General features: G+C 45.0%; 1 protein-coding gene and 1 pseudogene across 2 annotated transcripts in view; one reads left to right on the top strand and one right to left on the bottom strand.

Annotated features, from left to right (window-relative positions):
- Positions 1–5,336: 5,336 nt before the first annotated feature.
- LOC112627218 lies at positions 5,337–5,437 on the bottom strand (annotated as a pseudogene).
- Positions 5,438–9,080: 3,643 nt separating this feature from the next.
- Positions 9,081–20,644, top strand: part of ADAM19 (ADAM metallopeptidase domain 19) — a 98,640-nt gene continuing 87,076 nt past the window's right edge. For both annotated transcript variants that reach the window (XM_025389279.1, XM_025389278.1), the window contains exons 1-3: positions 9,081–9,298; positions 13,750–13,835; positions 20,319–20,389. In XM_025389279.1, the coding sequence (XP_025245064.1) occupies positions 9,205–9,298; positions 13,750–13,835; positions 20,319–20,389 (251 nt within the window). In that variant the 5' untranslated portion in view covers positions 9,081–9,204. The remainder of the gene's footprint in view (positions 9,299–13,749; positions 13,836–20,318; positions 20,390–20,644) is intronic.

Below are 20,644 nucleotides of genomic sequence, written 5' to 3'. Positions count from 1 at the left end.
TTGATAATGCAGTGACCTGGATGAATCTTAAATGCACTATGCTAAGTGAAAGAAACCATATCCAGAGTCTATATCCTGTGTGCTTCTATTTATATGACATCTGGAAAAGGCAACTTGAGAAGGACATAAAATAGACCAGTGATTTCAGGAGTGAGGGGAGTGGCTGAATGCAAAGAGATAGGAGGAAAGTTTTTGGTGTGGTCTTGATCTGCAAGTGGTTATTCCACGGTGTGTGCTCGTCAAAACTCATGGAACCATAGATTTAAAAAACAGAGAATGTTAATGTATATAAATTATATCTAAGTAAACAGAACTTTAAAGAGCAAGTTGCTGAGAAAATGGTTCACAAAGCAAAGTTATCACAGGTCCAACATTATTCCCATAACAGGGACACAACAAAGATGATTCTTTAATGAGGGGCTTGGAAGTTTGAGCGGAGCCAGGATGAGATAATTATTATTAATTGTTTAACTTCTAATTTGTTTAATTAAACATTGATTGTGCCTCCCAAATGCTGGAGGGCTGAGTGAAGAACAAGGTCCAGCTCCTATTCACAAGGGGCTCACAATCTAGGGCGAGGGGATAGGAAAAAGACAATAATAGTATAACATGACCATTATCATTGATAATAATTAGAGAACAAGTATAAAATTAGACTCTTCACACATTATACAACAAAAAGCACAAGCTAGGCATTATAAATAACAGCCCACCTCTCAGTGCTTATTAGCAGTAGAAGGAGGGTAATACTGACTAGCATTCATTGACTGCCTGCTATGTGATAGGTGCTATTCTAGATACCCATTTAAGCCTCACAAAAACTGTCATTATCATTGTCCTTTATAGATGAGACAACAGCATCACAGAAAAATTTAGTGGCCCAAGTTCACACAGCTAAGAAGGGACAGAAAAGGGATTTAACCCCTGGCAGGATGGCCACTTCCTAACCATAATATTAATAGTATACTCTAGCTAGAGATGACCAGTGACCTGTGTCACTTCAACTCCCACATTCTGGAACTGGTTGCTGTAACTTCGGCTCAGTTTTCCCATCGTCAGAGAAGGTCAGCCGTATATACAGAGGTCAAGTTTGCAAAACTCTGTTTAAGATACCAGGAAAAACTCTTTTTCCTTTTGTGTTCCTTTCTGTATTTAACATTTACCCACCCTCCCATGACTAAAGTAATATAGTTATGTGCCATATAATGACATTTCAGTCAATGAGGGACCAGATGCCTGATCCCATAAGACTGAAATATTCCTGTCCCCTAGTGGCATCATAGCCCATCGTAGCACACTGCATTGTACTTTCTATGTTTAGATGCACAAGTACTTACAATTGTGTTACAGTTGCCTACAGTATTCAGTACAGTAGGATGCTATACAGGTTTGTCACCCAGAAGCAATAGGCTACACCATATAGCCTGGTTGTATGATAGGCTATGCCATCTAGGTTTGTGTAAGTGCACTCTATGATGGTCCCATGACAAAATCGCCTAATGATGTGTCTCAGAATGTATCCCTGTCATTAAGCAATGCCTGACTGTACTTCATTATTGTAGAAAATGAAAGAGAGAGAAAGAACACACAGGAAAACAAAACCAAACAAAAAAACCCTGTCATCCATAGTTTTACCATGCAGAGGTTACTACTGTTAACATTATGACACGCTTCCTTCAAGTCTTTTTAGAAATGTCTTTTATTTACATAGCCGAGATCATACTTAAATGCAATTTTGGACCCTGCTTTTTTTCACCTACCATCAGAGCAGAAACTCCCATCATTTTAAGTGGCTGCATAATAATCCATCTTATGGATATTCTATAATTTATGAACTGTTCTTTCACAGTTGAATATTTAGGTTGTTTCCAATATTTTCACTATTATAAATAACACCATTATGAGCATTCTAGTCCATAAATCTGTGTGTGCATTGCAGATTATTTTTTTAGGATAGTTTCCCAGAAATGTAATTACTAGGTTAAATGTCATGAATATTTCAAAGATTATGTAGCGACTTAATACTCTTTATAAATAACATATACGTTCTTTACAAATACATGAGAAGGCTTCTACAAGGTCAAAGTTGTATATATACCCGTTCCTGTGGATAAGTGGGGAGGAGGAGTAGGATGAGACTACACTGGGAACTCTGTGATTCCTTGGTTGTGCATGAACCACTGGACTTTTTGTCTTGTGAGCTACCTCCCAATTTTCAGGCCTACATACTGATTAAATATTGATCAGCCGAGTGCCAGCAAAGGGAAGGGAACTTCGAGTATGGAGTTTGTATGTCTTTTGCAAGGAGACCTGTCTACAGAGTCAGTTAGGCATGGCACTTCAGCATTTTCCACTTGTCACGGAACTTTCACTCCCATCATCGCAATTGCTCGTCACAGCTCCTGGGTGACATGCATTGGGGGCAGCCATTCCTGTTCCCAAGTTATTCAGCAGAAACTCAGTCCCAGAAAGGAGAAGTGACTCACCCAAGGTCACAGAACTGGTTGGAGAGAAAACTGGGACTAGAATTGTAGTCTCATGGCTCTAGGGCTATAGCCATAATTATAGACTACATTTGTCTCTCCCAGCCCCCAAATTCATAAGTTGGAATCCTAACCCCCAATGTGACTGGATTTGGAGATAGGGCTTCTAAGGAGGTAATGAAGGTTAAATGAGGTCATGAGGGTGGGGCCCTACTCCGATAGGACTGATGTCCTTATAATAAGAGGAAGAGAGGCTGGGCGCCTGTAATCCCAGCACTTTGGGAGGCTGAGGTGGGTGAATGACTTGAGGTCAGGAGTTCAAGACCAACCTGGCCAACATGGTGAAATCCCATCTCTACTAAAAGTACAAAAAATTAGCTGGGCATGGTGGTACACACCTGTAATCCCAGCTACTTGGGAGGCTGAGACAGGAGAATTGTTTAACCCGGGAGGTGGAGGTTGCAGTGAGCTGAGATTGTGCCACTGTACTCCAGCCTGGGTGACAGAGCAAGACTTCATCTCAAAAATAAAATAAAATAAAATAAAATAAAATAAAATAAAATAAAATAATAAGAGGAAGAGACCCATCCCCTCCACTCACTCTCTGTCTCACTGAATGTGCAGAGAAGAGGCCATGTGAGGGCACAGTGAGGAGGTGACCATTCTACAGGCCAGGAACAGAGGCCTTGCCAGAAAGCAAGCCTGATGGGAGCTTGAGCTTGGACTCCTAGCCCCCAGAACTGTGAGAAAATAAATTTCTGGCCAGGTGTGGTCACTCTTGCCCATAATCCCAGCACTTTGGGAGGCTGAGGAGGGAGGATTGCTTGAGCCCAGGAGTTTGAGACCAGCCTCGTCTACATGGCAAAATCCCATCTCAACAAAAATATACAAAAATTAGCCAGGTGTGGTGGTGTGCACCTATAGTCCTAGCTACTCAGGAAGCAGAAGGATCGCTTGAGCCTGGGAGGTAGAGGTTGTAGTGAGCTAAGATTGCACCACTGCACTCCAGCCTGGGCAACAGAGAGAGACTCTGTCTCAAAAAAAAAAAAAAAAAAAAAAAAAAATCTGTTGTTTAAGCCACCAGTTTGTGGTATTTTGTTTTGGCAGCCTTAGCAGACTAATACAGGTTTTGATACTGAGAAGTCAGCTATGCTATAACAAAATACCTAAAAATGCGGAAGTTAGTTTGGAACCGAGTAATGGGTAAAGGCTGGATGAGCTTTGAGGTGCATGCTAGAAAAAGCCAAGATTGCTTTGAAGGACTATTGATAGAAGTGTAGATGTAGCACACATATGTTTATTGCGGCACTATTCACAATAGCAAAGACTTGGAATCAACCCAAATGTCCATCAGTGACAGACTGGATTAAGAAAATGTGGCACATTTACACCATGGAATACTATGCAGCCATAAAAAAGGATGAGTTTGTGTCCTTTGTAGGGACATGGATGCAGCTGGAAACCGTCATTCTCAGCAAACTATCGCAAGAACAGAAAACCAAATACCGCATGCTCTCACTCATAGGTGGGAATTGAACAGTGAGATCTCTTGGACACAGGAAGGGGAACATCACACACCAGGGCCTATTGTGGAGAGGGGGTACGGGGGAGGGATAGCATTAGGAGATATACCTAATGTAAATGACAAGTTAATGGGTGCAGCACACCAACATGGCACATGTATACATATGTAACAAACCTGCACATTGTGCACATGCACCCTAGAACTTAAAGTATAATTAAAAAAAAAAAAAAAAAAAGGAAGTATAGATGTTAAAGGTGATTCTGACCAGGGCTCAGGGAGACAGGAGGAGACCTGTAGAGAAAGCTTCTCTCATCTTGGAGAATGCATATATCGTCAGGAACAGAATATTAGTAGAAACATGAATCTTAAGAGCTATTCTGGTGAGGTCTATGATGGAAATGAGGAACATGTTATTGGAAACTGGAGGAAAGGTGATTCTTGTGTAGGGGCTAAGAGAAAACTTCCCCTTTGCCCTCTGAAGTTTCAGCAAAAAATCAGCTCACAAAAGGCAGATTAACTGGAGACAATGCATACACATTTATTAGCATGCATGGGAGAGAATCACAGAGTGACTGTCCAATATCCCATTGGGGTACGGATGTTTATACACCCTACTTCTTAGGGGAAAGGGAGATAGGGAAGTGTGGATGATTTTAGGGGGATAGTACATGATTTTTAGGGGAATTCGGTGGGCTTGAAGAACATACAATGGCCTAGGACAGAGTCTTTTGGCCCACAGACCTGACAATGGTTTGTGACAAAAGTCTGTTCAGGTGTGTTGACAGACTCCAGTCTTCCTGCGATATGAATGCAGCTAATGAAAACACAGGGAAGGCACCTGAGACAGTTGTTGTCTTCTTTGGCAGGTCCAGACTTTAGGCAGATAAGGGAATTTCAGAGAACAACTTCATCCTGTGCTTTGGGAGAGACAAAGGATTGAGAGACAGGAGAGTGTGGGGAAAGGTCAAAGAGATGTGAAGCCTTCTTTAGTTTAATGTGTCAAAGTGCCATATCTTGGGATATTGGTTTCTGAACCCCAGTACTACTTATAACATGGCAAAGGGTTCAGCTGAATTGCTGTGATATTATGATATATATGTATATTGGTTTTCATCTATGTTTCCTGTCTCATAACTCCCATAGCCCTTGTTATAGTCTTTTGTTGTGATATTGGGGCACTTTAGGTCTCAGAAACAGGTGCCAGGAAACAGAATCTGACCTTCTTCTGCCCTTCCTTCACCTGCCTACAGCAGGACTATAATCTAATTGTGGGTCATAGACTCTCACTGCAGAGAGGAGCTTGCCCTATACTCTTTATTTTTTACTTTTAAAATATAGAATGCATCATGAATTTTCATGTTATCCTTGCACAGGAGCCAGGCTAATCTCTATATCTTTCCAATTTAATAGACGTAGTGCTGAAGCAAGCTGCCCTATACTCTTGAGGAAGGAATGTTGCACAGAGAGGTCAAGAAGAATCTGAAGACACAGGCCTTGCTGGGTTTACGTAAACAAGTGCTTCCCTGAGTTCTGTGAGCTGCTCCAGTAAATTAATTAAACCCAAAGAGGTGTCCTGGGAACCCCAATTGGAAGTCAGTCGGTCAGAAGTTCTGGAAGCCCAGACTTATGACTGGTGTCTGAAGGGGCCCAATCTTGGAAACTGAGCCCTCAACCTGTGGGATCTGATGCGATCTGTAGGTGGGTAGTGTCTGAATTGATTGCTGCTTGGTGCGTGGGGAAAGCCCCCACATCTTTGATCACAGAAGTCTTCTCTGTTGATTGTTGTTGTGTTGAGTGAGAGAAAAGGAAAAAGCACTTTGAGTTTGTGTTTTCTCCACCACCAACTGTGTTCTAGTGTTTTGTGGAAAGTAGAAATTGCAAGTGATGAACTTAAATATTTAGCTGCAGAGATTTCCAAAGTGTTGAAGATGAGGCCTGGCTTCTCCTTGGTACTTACGTAAAATGTGAGTGGATGGAGATAAATGGAAGGAATTGCTAAGCAAAAAGGAAACAGAACTTGAAGATTTGGAAAATTATCGGCCTATTCATCTTGCAAAACATGAAAAAGGATTTTCTGGAGAGAACGCTAAGGGTGTGGATGGACAATAACCCATGGAGCTAATCAGTCATCTCATTAGAAGCTAGAAATAGAGATGGGTTTTACCAGCAAAGACATTACCAGTTTAGACCAAAAGGAGTAAAGACAGGATGAAACAAAGGAAGGCTTTTAGAATTTTGTTCTATAGGACAGGATAATACAGCTTGCTTCATTCTTTAAGAAAAATGATTCACAGATCATCAGGGTTGCCACTCCCACCACAGCGGGCTGTTGGGGAGGCAGGGAGTGAAAGGGTGGAGTCTCCTTCTCTTAAGCAGGCCAGGCTGCCCCTGCCCAGTGCCTTGGGGTAGGGGACTGTGGCAAAGAGCTATGGTGCTGGCCACTGCCTAGTGCTGTTGGGGTGACACTGCTGACCCAGTGGGCCTACAGGGCAGAACATCCAGCCAAAGAGGATTGTTGAAGAACTTTAAGATCTGATGGAATTTGCCTTGCTAGATTTTGCACTTTTGGGGACCTGTCACCTTGTTCTTTTCAGCATCTCTCTTTTGGAATCAGCACGTCTATCCTATGCCTGTCCCACCACGTTGTATTTGGAAGCTGAGAGGAATTTTGCCTCAGGATGAATCAAACTTCAAGTCTCACCCATATCTAATACAGATGAAATTTAGACACTTCAGACTTAGAATTAATGCTGGAATGAGTGAAGATGTTTGGGCTGCTGGGATGGGGTGAATGTATTCTGCATGTGAGAAGTGTAAAAGGAAAATAAATCTTAGGACCCCCAAATCACTAAGCCAAGGGAAAAGTTAAGCTGGGAACAACGTCAGGCAAACCTGCCTCCCATTTTATTCTTTTCATTTTTTTTTTTTTGAAATGGAGTCTCACTCTGTTGCCCAGGCTGGAGTGCAGTGGCATGATCTTGGCTCACTGCAACCTCTACTTCCCCGAGGTTTAAGCAATCTCCTGCCTCAGCCTCCTGAGTAGCTGGTATTACAGGTGTGCCACCATGCCCCGCTAATTTTTTTGTATTTTCAGTAGAGACAGGGTTTTGCCACATTGGTCAGACTGGTCTCTAATTCTTGACCTCAGGTGATCTGTCCGCCTTGGCCTCCCAAAGTGCTGGGATTAGAGGCATAAGCCACAGCGCCAGGACACCATTTTATTCTTAAATAAGATAGCTACAAAGATAAACAGCTCTATAGCTTCCTCACAATTTTCACACAAGGAAATTCCTTGTGGACAAAGGACAGACAGAACTTAAAGTCATCCCTCTGAGGCTCGCGGGAAACAAATGCATATCTGATTGCTTCTTCTGCCCTATTGTTTATGTAAAAATGCAGATTCACTGAGCTAGACTAAATTGTGTATTCAGCGGAAGGTTGATCAAGGACTCAAAAGAACGTAACCTCTTCTGTTTCTTATCTTCTTATAACCTGGAAGCACCACCCCTTCTGTAGCTTGGAGTTTTCTCACCTTACCGGACCCGGAAGCAATGTACATCCTACACATATTGATTGATGTCTCATGTCTCCCCAAAATATATAAAAGGAAGCTGTACCCCGACCGCCCTGGGCATGTGTTGGGACCTCCTGAGGCTGTGTCACGAGCACGTTCTTAATCCTGGCAAAATTAACCTTCTAAATTGACTGAGACCTATCTCACATATTTTGGGTTCACAGAAGGATACGAATTTGACGGCAGCTGGAGGAGACTAACAGAGTCCCAAACGACATTAATGGCCAGAACCACATCTTTTATTTCCCTCATGGATGCCCATGAGTAGGGTTTGATAGACCTGCCTATCCATCATCTTCAGGAGTGCCTCGCCCTCTCTGACACACAGCACTTCTCTAGTCAACCTGGGTTTGACTAAAGAGGCTCAGAAAAAGGACAAGGTTTGAGACTGGGTTTCTAGAACGAGGCTTTGCTAAAACTTGCTAAGGGATCTTAGGCAAGTCTCATTATCAGTTTCCCCACCTGGAAAATAAGGTGTGTTGCATCAGGCTCTGGAGTTAGACGGATGTGGGTTTGAATCCAGGAGCTGGCATTAGCTGTGTAACCTTGGACAAGTGGTTTAGCCTCTCAGGTTTGATTTCCTCATTTCTAAAACAGGGATAGTACTAGTACCCACCCCATGGGATTATTGGGCTAATGAAAAGAGATAATGTATGCAGAGTCCCTGGATAAGTTATTTTCTTCGATTAAATAAGTGAATATGTGTAAAGTGCTGAAGATGGTGTTTGACACTTAGCGTTTTATCAGTCTTAGCTATCCTGATTTTCTTATTCTAGTACATAGAAAGTCCTCAATAAGTAACAGTAATTATTATTATTTTTGGTTTCATCTCCCTGCGTTTCCCTCCAAAACCCTAACTATCCCCAATTCTGGTTTTCTCCCCCAATGCAGCCCAAGGGTTTTCACGTCCCAGTGCGATTGTCTGGGCTGTTTCCTCCGCCTGATGTTCCATTGCTCCTCCCGATCTCAGATGTCTTCTCCTCTGGGATTCCTCTGGTCTTCACCACTGCCTCCTCCCAGGCAGAAGGAATGGCTCCTGGATTTGCGTCCTGCTAAAAAAAAAAAAAAAAAAAAAAAAGTCCATAGAGCGCTTAGTTCTTTGTGCCTGGTGGTTGGGTTAACTCTTTCTGAGCCTGCCTACGAGAGTGGCGGCCTCTGGGGCACGGCGCTGGGTGAGTCTCCTCTGAGTGTCACCCAAGGCGTCTGGCACCGTGCGGGGACAGTAAACGGACCGCTGTGCGGAGAGGGGACCAGTTTAACTCCCAGAAGCTCGAGTCCCCGACCCTCTACGGGCCGAGTCCACCACGAATCCCTCCTCCTTGGGGGCTCGGATTCTCCCTTCCCCGCGGTCTCCTTCACCTGAGCCTGCCCTGCTCCCCCGAGTCTCGCCAGCTCCTCCCCGGCCGCTCCCTCCAACCCCCTCCGGGCGGGAGCCTCCCCTCCTCCATCCCCTGGCGGAGCCCCGCGGGGCTGGGGGCGGAGCGTCTCGGCTGAGGGCTGGGAGCCGGGTGGGGAGGCGCGGGGCGAGCCGGGGGGTTCCAGACGCGCCTCCACCGCCGCCGGGCCGGAGGCAGGCATGGCTGAGGGCGTGTGATCGCGGAGCGCTGAGGGCCGCCGCCACCATGCCAGGGGGCGCAGGCGCCGCCCGGCTCTGCTTGCTGGCGCTCGCCCTGCAGCTCCTCCGGCCGCGGGCGGCGCGGGAGCCTGGATGGACAAGTAAGTGGCCAGGCGCTGGGGGATGGAGGCTGGGTGGCCCGGAGATCTGGGTGGCCCGGAGACCTGGGAGTCGCCCTGCGGGTCCAGAGCGCTGGGACCGCGACCCCTGCGCCTCCCGCAACTCTGCGGGGCCTGCGCCCCCGCCGCCTCCAGCCTGGGAGCCCGGGCTTTGTTCCCACGTTGTGCGCCCTGGGAGGTGGCGGAGGTTGGGGAAACCTGGCACAGCCAGAAAACAGCGGGTCCGTTCAGGGGCTTGCCTTCCCCTATCGCCTTCTCCTTCCTCTGTTTTTCTGCTTTTGGCTTCTCTTTCCGCCGTTCTCGCGGCTTATCCTCCTCCGTTTTCTCACGGTCCCTCGTGTCCGCTCCGCCTCTCTCTCTGTCTTTCTACCGCCCGCTGCACTCGCCAGCGCCGAGCATCCCGAGCGCCCTGCCCATGTGGCCTGGGAGCGGCTTCCTGGGACCAGGCTCGGTGCCCGCCACACTGGTGGGGTAGGACATAAAATGCCCGCGGGAGACTGTGGTGGCTTTGGCTGGGGGATGGCTCGCTGGGTATCTCCAGCCGTACACTTCGGATCCCTGAGCAGGCAGGAGCCCTACCGAAGGCCAAGTCAAACGCACCCATTTCACAGATGGGGAAACCGAGGCCCACGAAAGGGAAAGGACTTGCCCATGGCCATGCTACGGGTTGAGGTCCGCGGTGGCACTGTAAACCAGGGCTCTCTTTCCACGCCAACCCGACGGCCGCCTTCTTTGGTCCTCAGTTTCCCCTTCTGTGAAGCGAAGGGGTCGGACTGGATGTTTCCAGCTTAGATGCCGGGTGATGTCCGTGTTTCTCACGACTAGTTTCCCAGACACCAACCCCCTCCCCGGCCCCATCCCTCGGGGGCTCTACGCAGATTTCGCGGAAGGAATGGTCCCGGGGGGCTGTGCCCGCGTTCAGTCATTATGACCGGAGAAGGCTTAGCCCTGGCTCCACCGCTGCAGACGGGCTGGGCTGACTCCAGACTGCTGCCTGGGGGACCAAGAGTCAGCGTTTTCAAATAAAGCGAGCACCGGCGGGGCGGGGTGGGCTGGCTGGACCCCCGAGACGCCTCAAACCCAGAGGCTGAGAGCTCTTCCGACAGTTCGGAACTTCCAGGGGCCGAGGTCGGGCGGTCCTCCCAAAGAACTCAAAGGAACCGCCCTTTGAGCTATTGTACCGAAGGGGAAACTGAGGCACAGGAGGTTCGAGGGTAGCACCAGGCCTGTGTCAGTGCTTAGTTCAGGAGAAAAGCATGAAGAAAGACAAGGGAAGCAAGTTACTGCTCCTAGCACAGGCGCCTTCTCTGAGTTCTGAGTCCTTGGAGACCACTTGCTGTAGAATATCTGGGAAATAATGAAAAGTGTAAAAGAAATAAAATGATCTGCAACCCCCAAATCCACAGTTGCTATTGATATTTTTTTCCCCTCCCCATTCTTTGTGTGTTCCTATGGATATATATTGATAAAATTGGAACCATACCATAAGTACAGTTTCGTGTCTTGCATTTTTCACTTCACACCATGAGCATTTTCCACATCATTAAATTCTCTGGAAAACATGATTTTAATGACTCTATACAAAGTTTTCAAAAGTTAAAAACACGACTCATACAAATGCGGCCAAGATTTATTCAACTCATTAATGAGGTAGCAAACAGGACAGTAAAGCTGATTCAGGGAGCATTAGAAAGGGGTGATACAAGCATTGGAGAAAGAATGTTGAAATCCTGTGACCCAGGACAGATGCAGAAATGGTGGATGCCCCATGAAGCAAAACCATAATTCTTGGTTTCCTTTCTTTTTTAATTTCCCTCTTTCGTTCCTTCTTTTCTTTTCTTTTCTTTTCTTTTCTTTATCTCTATCTGTTGCCCAGGCTGGCGTGCAGTGGTGGGATCTGGGCTCTCTGCAATCTCTGCCTCTTGGGTTCAAGCGATTCTCCTGCCTCAGCCTCAGCCTCCTGAGTAGCTGGGCTTACAGGCATGTGCCACCACACCCGGCTAGTTTTTGTGTTTTTAGTAGAGATGAGGTTTCACCATGTTGGCCAGGCTAGTCTGGAATTCCTGACCTGAGGTGATCCACCCGCCTAGGCCTCCTAAAGTGCTAGGATTACAGGCGTGAGCCATTGTGCCTGGCCAGGTTATCTTTCTACTATGCTGAAATCACTTACATCTCTGTCAGACAGAAATCTATAGATATACATATAGATTATATAACTTCACAGAGTATAGCCTTTAATCAATGGTAAATAAAAAGTCAATGGTACATTCCCCTAGATGATGCAATGATCCATGGATGGGTCTGTTAAACAATGCTCCGATATGACATTGAGAAGACATCTTGCTTGCTCTTTGCCTTATTTCCAAGTTTTGGAGACCTTTTCTTAACATGTACTGTGTTCCTCTTTTGTAGATTGCTTTCACTATTTTTTTTACAATCATAGATACCATTTAATTCAATTAAATGTTCCATTAAATATTATAGAATTCCTTTTCGTTTAAAATAATCTAGGTCTATCAGAGCCACCAGGGCAAGGGCGATGCTTGTCTTTTTTTTTTTTTTTTTTTCTCTGAGATGGAGTCTCTCTCTGTCGCTCAGTCTAGAGTGCAATGGAGCAATCCTGGCCTCCCAGATTCAAGGGATTCTCGTGCCTCAGCCTCCTGAGTAGCTGGGATTACAGGCATGCACCACCACACCCAGCTAATTTTCATATTTTTAGTAGACACAGGGTTTCACCTTGTTGGCCAGGCTAGTCTCAAACTCCTGACCTCAGGTGATCCACCCACCTCGGACCTCCAAAGTGCTGAGATTACAGGTGTGAGCCACCATTCCTGCCATTCCTGCTGTATGCTTATCTTGTTCCTCCATGAATATTAAGCACCTCTTCATAGCATGGTACTTGGCACATAGTTAAGTACTCAGAAAATATTTGATAAATATATGAATGCATTGTTTCCAATATTTGCCTGTCTGATGAATTGGCATTGGTCCAATGAGATTATTTTTAAAATTCATATTGACTGCAAGTGCATTATATTGGTATTCTGAAGGGAATGTTAATAATTACTCACAATCACCACTCTAACAGAACAACTATGGCTGTCTTTTTATCACTCATATTCTGTATGATTGATGTAGTTAATTTAGACAGAATAGATTTTGGAGTCCTCAGCCTCATTCCCAGGAGCACTACGGAGACCAGTCTGTTTAGGTATTGGGAAATTACCATTTTATTAAGATGGTCTGCAGCCAGTATTTGAGTTCTGCAGCGCCCTGAACAAATCTCTCCTGTAGTTTACATTCTCTTTCTTGCAAAACAGGACTCCTACTTCCTACTTCCCAGGGTTGCCCTAAGCATGAAGGAGAACTGGTTTGAGAGAGAGATTTGGGAAGTAGAAAGTGGAATACAAATGCAAACTTGCCATTAGGAAGCTCCAATTAATGTAACGACGCTCTGCCAAGTAGGAGGTTGACATTGGATATTGACTCTCCACAATAAAGCTGTGAGATGGGTAGGTAGGATCATTGTCTTCAATTTACAGACAAGAAAACTAAAGCTCCACGGGAGCAATATTCATGGGCTTGACCTCCAGAATATGCCCAGAATCCCACCGCTTCATTCCTCTCCACTGATGTCATTCTAATCTGAGCCACCATCATCTCTCACCAGGGCTCCAGCATATCTCTAGCCTGGCCTTCCTGCTTCTGCTCTCACTCTCGCCGCTCTGCCTCACCCCACCCCCATTCTCCACCATGCAGGCAGAGTGATCTTTTTTAAACTTAACACAGATCATATTGCTCTGTATTTAAAACACCCAGTGCCTTCCAAGTCTATTTATAAGAAAATCCAGACACTCCCCATGGTCTCTGCATTATCAGACCCAGGGCTGTCTTGCTGGCCATATCTCATACCAACTTCCTCTTTCATTTACTAGCTACCCCCTACCTTATGCTTGTTCCTTCAACAGGCCAAGTTCACTTCTGCTCAGGCAGGGCCATTGCACTTGCTATTTCCTCTACCTGGGACACTCTTCCCCCAAGTTTTTGCGTGGCTGCCTTCTGGCCCCTCAGGACTCAAATGCCATCTAAGTTGATCATCCTGTTTCAAATAGGCACCCCCTGCTAGATGTCTCTTTATGCCATGACCCCAGCTTATTTTCTTCAGGGTACTTAGCACCATCTGAGAACACTTGTTCATTGTCTGTCTCCCACCTCTAGAGGGTAGACTTTACAAGTACAGGGACCTCATGTGTCCTATTTACTATAGTATCACTGACCCCTAGAGTGCCTAGTTCCTAGGAAGTGCCAAGAGCCTGAAATCCAGCAAGTCTTCTAATGACCCAGTGCAGGGGCAGCTCACAGAAAGTGCATGTGTGGCTTAACTGGGGTATAGAGGTCTGGGATTCCAATGGTTTTGCATCTTGTCTTGGCAGGAGGAAGTGGGGAAGGCAGCCCCAAGCTGCAGCATGAACTAATCATACCTCAGTGGAAGACTCCAGAAAGCCCCGTGAGAGAAAAGGTAAGACTCAAAAGACCTCATTTACATTGGCAGGAGTTGACAACTGAGGTTTGGGCTACCTACTCAACTTTCTTAGAATCCCAGTCATCACTATTAGTTCTGTTTCCGGCCCATTCTATCCTCTGGGTGCCCATTTTGGATATCACAGACGGGACTTTCCTTCTTTGTATGACAAACTTCTAGAACACTTCCAAATGCTATTAGTTGAGGAAATGATAATTCACATTAATGCTGACATAAGCTAAGTGCAAATGTGTTGGTGTCACAGAAGTCACTTAGTCTTGATTGGAATTCATTAAATATTGTCATTGTTATTTTTGCTCTGCATAATACATACTTCATTTTCTTGAAGGAATAATGTACTTGGAGAGAAAAAGGATAATAATATAAACTATTTTAATAAGAGGCAGGGTAGAGACCTAGTACTGGGGAATGTATCTTACAATCCAGTAGGCTCCCCTGGCCAGAACACCAGGGAAATGCATAGGCTTTATCAAAGAGATTGGGAAGAAAACAAAACACACTGCCCTGTTCTTGCAGAGAGGACCTGTGCATCTAGAATATTCTTTGTGGTTCTGTTTTTTGTTTTTGTGTGTGTTTTTGTTTTGGTTGTTTGTTTGTTTTGACAGAGTCTCACTCTGTCGTACAGGCTAGAGTGCAGTGGCATGATCTCGGCTCACTGTAACCTCTGCCTGGCAGGTTCAAGTGATTCTCATGCCTCAGCCTCCGGAGTAGCTGAGATTACACGTGTGCGCTGCGAAGCCAGGCACATTTTTGTATTTTTTAGTAGAGACGGGGTTTCACCATGTTGTCCAGGGTGGTCTCAAACTCCTGACCTCAAGTGATCCGCCTGCTTCGGCCTCCCAAAGTGTTGGGATTACAGGTGTCAGCCACTGTGCCCCACTGTGATTTTGGTTATTGCAGCCCAGGTGAGACATGAAAGAGCAAGAAAGGAAGATGTGGTTGTTGTGTGCCAGTAACCAGCTATGTGACCTGCCACTTGCTGAAGTGGTGGATTTTCCTCATTTATAAAGCAGTGCTTAGAGAGAATAAGGAGAAAAGAAAGCTGGGGGGATGGGTTGTTTTCTAAGATCTCTTTGGGTTAAAACGATTTGTGATTTATTGGGCAACATATTGGAGCAAGATTACAGCAGGAAAGACATGTGTCAGGAAAGGCTTCAGACATTGTGGCTGTTGAATCTGGAAAGATAAATGGAAAGGAGCAACGTCCAGGATCCTTGAAGCTCTGGCCAGGATAATACAGACATATCCAAAAAGGCTCCAATTTGGATTTACCAAGGGAACCTAACAGTGTAAATTTTAGGACAGGCCAAGTGCGGTGGCTCAAGCCTGTAATCCCAGCACTTTGGGAGGCTGAGGCAGGAGGATCATTTGAGGCCAGAAATTTAAGACCAGCCTGGGGCAAGATACTGAGATCCTATCTCTACAAAAAAAAAAAAAAAAAAAGAAAGAAAGAAAGAAAGAAAGAAAATTAGCTAGTCCTAGCAGTGTGTGTTGTAGTCCCAGCTACTCTGGAGGCTGAGGTGGGACGATCGCCTGAGCCCAGGAGTTTGAGGTTATAGTAAGATATGGTTGTGTCACTGTCCTCCAGTCTGAGTGACAATGCAAGATCCTATCTCAAAAAAAAAAAAAAAAAAAAAAAAAATCAGGACAAATAAAAACAAGTAACATTTTGTCCTAAAGGCAGTGAACACATGGAATTCATTTCATCAAAAAGTAGGAGATGCTGAAAATAGCTTCAGGAAAAGTCTTGACAAATTAATGGATGGTCGTCCTAGAGCAAATTACTTTTAACAATTAGGATCTTGGGTATTGCAACCTATTCATACTGCCTGAGGAATGGACCTGCTACTTTTTATAGAGGCTTCTTTGTTCTCTCCAGATGTGGATGCTGGGCATCCTCAGGAAGGGCCTGAGAACAAAGCAGAGGACCAGATCCTGTCTTTGTTCCCAACCATTGTCTGCCCAGCATACGGGTCATTATATTCTATAGGAATAGTCAGCATAGTGCCTGGCATCATAAATATTTGCTGAATGAACAAATGAATGAATGTCAAAGAGAGAGAGACTAGAGGCTGGATTTCACTTGGGCCTCTCATTCTCGTTTATGTAATTAATTCACTCACTGAACATTTTTTTCTTCACTTTTTCTCACCACTGACTTAAAGCTCACATTCATTAAACATTAACTGAATACTTATACTGTATACTAAATATTATACTAGATCTTAAGGGGAATGCAAATATAGGACAGATTTCCAATACCCTGTGGAGCTGAAGATCTATTTAATCTAGACTGAAGGAGAGAGAATTTTTAAACCATCCCTAGGAGAGGGATAAATGGTGGGTCAGCTCCCTGTACTTTCTGGGAGAGGAGAGCTGATGGTGCCTCTTCTTAATACAGAGTGGAGTTTCATCAGAAAAGCTCATCAGTAGAGCTGGACAGAAAAGCTTCATAGATCCTTAAAATGCAGTTTCATTGTTTTGCTTGAAATGCCCCACAGAAAAAGGGAGCATCCTTTTTTAAATATCGGTGCCTGAGCACCTTCCAGAATAGAGAGAATTATTTTGGGATCACCCACATAAAAATAAAGATTACTACTCCTGGTGGAGTGAGGTGGCTCATGCCCTGTAATCCCAGCACTTTGGGAGGCCGAGATGGGTAGATCACCTGAGGTCAGGAGTTCGAGACCAGCCTGGCCAACACAGAGAAAGCCCGTCTACTAAAATTACAAAAATTAGCCAGGCATGGTGGTGCGCACCTGTAATCCCAGCTACTTGGAAGGCTGAGCACGAGAATGGCTTGAACCTGGGAGGTGGAGTTTGCAGTGAGCCAAGATTGGGCCACTGCACTCTAGCCTGGGTGACAGAGCAAGACTCTGTCTCAAGAAAAAAAAAAAAAAAAAAAAGATTACTACTCCTGCTGCAGCTTGTGTCTCTTTGCGGGAGGGGTGATAGTGCTTTGCTTTGGGGCAGTATTCATTTTCTGTGGGGGCAGTGACATACATGGTTACCTACCTCTTGGATGAGGGAATCGCTGTAGCTCTGTTGGTATGTGGTCTTTCTTTTTTTGTTTTGTTTTGTTTTGTTTAGACGGAGTTTCGCTCTTGTTGCCCAGGCTGGAGTGCAATGACGTGATCTCGGCTCTTGGCAACCTCCGCCTCCTGGGTTCAAGCGATTCTCATGCCTCAGCCTCCCAAGTAGCTGGGATTATAGGGACCTGCCACCATGCCTGGCTAATTTTGTATTTTTAGTAGAGACAGGGTTTCTCCATGTTGGTCAGGCTGGTCTCGAACTCCCGACCTCTGGTGATCCGTCCGCCTCGGCCCCCCAAAGTGTTGGGATTACAGGTGTGAGCCACCGTGCCTGGTCTGTGTGGTCTTTCTTAAATGCCCTCTTGGGGCTGGGTCCCTGATGCTCAGTGTGATTGGGTGGGGCACCTGCTCAAAAACTCCATAAAGTGGCAAAGGATCCGCAACCAGAATAGGTGTTGGCAGAGCTGAATCAGGGCATGACAAACAGAGAAGTGAATCTCTTAGTGAAAGTTATTGGTCAAACATCTCCCCAGCTTCCTACTCTGTTGGGTTTGAAATGTTTCTTCTTGAGATGAAGTAATACGATTAATTAGGCAATGGTCAGGGTTGCCCAAGAGTCCTTGATTGGAACGTTCAGATCTCATCATAGCCCTTGGTGACCTCAGAGTCTCAGAAATGCCCAAATCCTAATGCAGAGTGGGGTTTGCAGCGAGGAAGGGGAATGTGCTTAGAAGAGGTAGGCCTCTAACCAGAGGTGGCAGAACGGGTGACCTACTTCCTCAGACATGCAAGAACTAAGCTTTCAGGTCAACCTTATAAGGGCTAGAAGCTCTACTCTAGCAATGACTTTTGTGGATTGAAAGGGACTTCAAGAATTTATCTACTGGGTGAGGTGGCTCACGCTTGTAATACCAACACTTTGGAAGCCTGAGTTGGGAGGATCACCTGAGCCCAGGAGTTCAAGATCTCCCTTGGAAACATGATAATACCCCAGGATCTACAAAAAATTTAAAAATATTAGCCCAGTGTGGTGGCATGCACCTGTGGTCCCAGCTACTCAGTATGCTTGAGCCTGGGAGGGTGAGGCTGCAGTGAGCCGTGATTGTGCAACTGCACTCCAGCCTGCACAACAAAGCAAGACCCTGTCTCAAAAAAAAGTTGTCAGTTCCTTAGTCCCAAAATAGAGAGCTTATGTTTAAAACACTCCAAAGAATCTGTTCTGTTTTAAATATGTAAATATCTTTTTTTTAAATAAATAATTTATTTCTTCAAAAACAGTTCAGTAGCCTTAAGTTGAATTGTTGAAGCACGGAGGTTTATTATGACTTGGTTTTTAAATTTCTTTGAAATTTTCCACAATAATAAGGTAAAAAGAGATTAATAAAAGTTATTTTCTTAAACTCTGAAAGCAACTATAAAAATGTGGAAAGATGTGCAGAAGAAAACAAAATTAACTCATGATCCTGTTGCCTAGAGTAAGTATGGTAACCTTTAGGCTTACTTCTCTTTACATTTTTCCCTTTGCAAAGTGTATTTAAATAAAACATTCAGTGTTTTATTTTGAGGTTTTATGACTAGCGATTATAGCGTACATTTTGTCAATAATTTAACAACTACTTAAAGTTGCTGCTTTTAATGACCATTCAGTGTTCTGTCATATGAATGGATCATCATTTATTTAACCATTCTCTAACAGGTTATATTTAGGACAGTTAGGTTACATTTCGTTATTCATTACTTTTATTTTATTTATTTATTTATTTTTGAGACAGAGTCTTGCTCTGTCACCCAGGCTGGAGTGTGCAGTGGCACGATCTTGGCCCACTGCAACCTCCGCTTCTCAGGTTCAAGGGATTCTCCTGCCTCAGCCTCCTGAACAGCTAGACCTATAGGTGTGCACCACCATGCCCAGCTAATTTTTGTATTTTTAGTAGAGATGGGGTTTCACCATGTTGATCAGGCTGGTCTTGAACTCTTGACCTCAAGTGATCCACTCGTCTCGGCCTCCCAAAGTGCTGGGATTACAGGCGTGAGCCACTGCGCCCAGCCCATTATTCATTATTATAAGTAATAAATATCCTTCTATACAAACCTTTGCTTGTGCCTCCTTTTATTCCTTTCAAACAGCCTCACATTCCTGAGTCTAAACTTTTTTTTTTTTTTTTGAGACAGTGTCTCGCTCTGTCACCTAGGCTGGAGTGCAGTGGCGCGATTTCAGCTCACGGCAACCTTCGCCTCCCAGGTTCAAGCAATTGCCTCAGCCTCCTGAGTAGCTGGGATCACAGGTGCCCACCCCATGCCTGGCTAATTTTTGTATTTTTGGTAGAGACAGGGTTTCACCATGTTGGCCAGGCTGGTCTCAAACTCCTGCTCTGCCTGCCTCAGCCTCCCAAAGTGCTGGAATTACGGGCGTGCACCACTGTGCCCGGCCGAGTCTAAACATTTTTAAACTCTCGGTGCATACAGTCATGTTATCTTTCAGAGAGTTGCCGTCGGTTTAAATTCTCAGTGGTAGGGATTGCAAGTGCCCACTTTACAGTGGGCATTGTGCATTGTGATTTAGAGTTTTAGATAACCTCTGGCACTTTGATGTTTTTCAAGGTACCTTATTATTAATTTTTTTTTTCTGGAGGTGGAGAGAGGTGGTTTATTAGTGATGTTGAACATAGTTTTCGTGCTTATCAACCACTGGTATATGTTAAGTGATCCGTTCTGGGTGTGTAGCACCTGTAGCCACCACCAAACTACTTATGTGTAAAATGTATCTACTTTTTGGCCTATAAAACCTTAATTTGAGGATCTCTTAGTTGCTTCCTCTGAGATGATTGGGGTTTTCCAAACTAAGAGTCAAAATAAAATAAGAACACCCACTACGAAGAGGATCCCCTAGTATTTTACAAGATAATAGGCAACATGTATCATGGCTTGCCGTGTGCCGGGCACTGTGATACATTATTTATGCTCATTATCTCACTCAGTCCTTACAAGATCCCCATCAAATTGACTATTACTATCTCTGTATCATACATGAAGAAACTGAGATGTGGGGAGGCTAAGCAACATGTCTGACTTCACACAGCTGCCGGTGTCAGAGCCGGCGCTTGAATCCAGATCTGACTCTGTAGGACATTTACTGCTAGAGATTGTATTTTCCAGTGTTTCCCTTCACTGCACCACATACATACTCTTACACCACATTGCAGCCTGGAGTTTCTTCCCTATGCCTTTCAGGAGAAAGCAGATGGGGGAAGGATTTGGGTCATTCTGGGATTGAGGTCGTTTTACATGTAGGCTGGAAATGCAATTGACCTTTGCTCGTTCACTTCCTGTGGATCAATGTCTGAGCACTGTGCTAGAGGCTGTGCCTGACTCTGGGAGCCTGGGTGCCGGGTTTTAGGAACTGACATTATTTTGTTGTTGCTTTTAGCATCCACTCAAAGCTGAGCTCAGGGTAATGGCTGAGGGGCGAGAACTGATCCTGGACCTGGAGAAGAATGAGTAAGTGGACTCCTCCTTTGTCTAAAATGAAACAAATAACGTCTGTGTCAATGCCGGACGCAGGTGTCGCTGTTCTGGAAGGAAGCAGTTAATGGAGTGACCCCAAGCTCTCAGTCCTTGGTTCCTTTCAGGCAGCATCTTGCAAAGTCATGAAGCTTTCCACAGCCTCTTGACTTGATGTGAGATTGCTGGACTGCTAAATGTGTTGCTAAAATTTCCTTAGGCAGTATTTCAGGGGTCCCTGGAGTTCACTGT

The sequence above is a fragment of the Theropithecus gelada genome, chromosome 6 (genome assembly GCF_003255815.1).
Source record: "Theropithecus gelada isolate Dixy chromosome 6, Tgel_1.0, whole genome shotgun sequence".
NCBI lineage: Eukaryota > Metazoa > Chordata > Mammalia > Primates > Cercopithecidae > Theropithecus > Theropithecus gelada.
The sequence above is the reverse complement of the archived record's forward strand: the minus strand, read 5'-3'. Positions and strand labels throughout refer to the sequence as shown.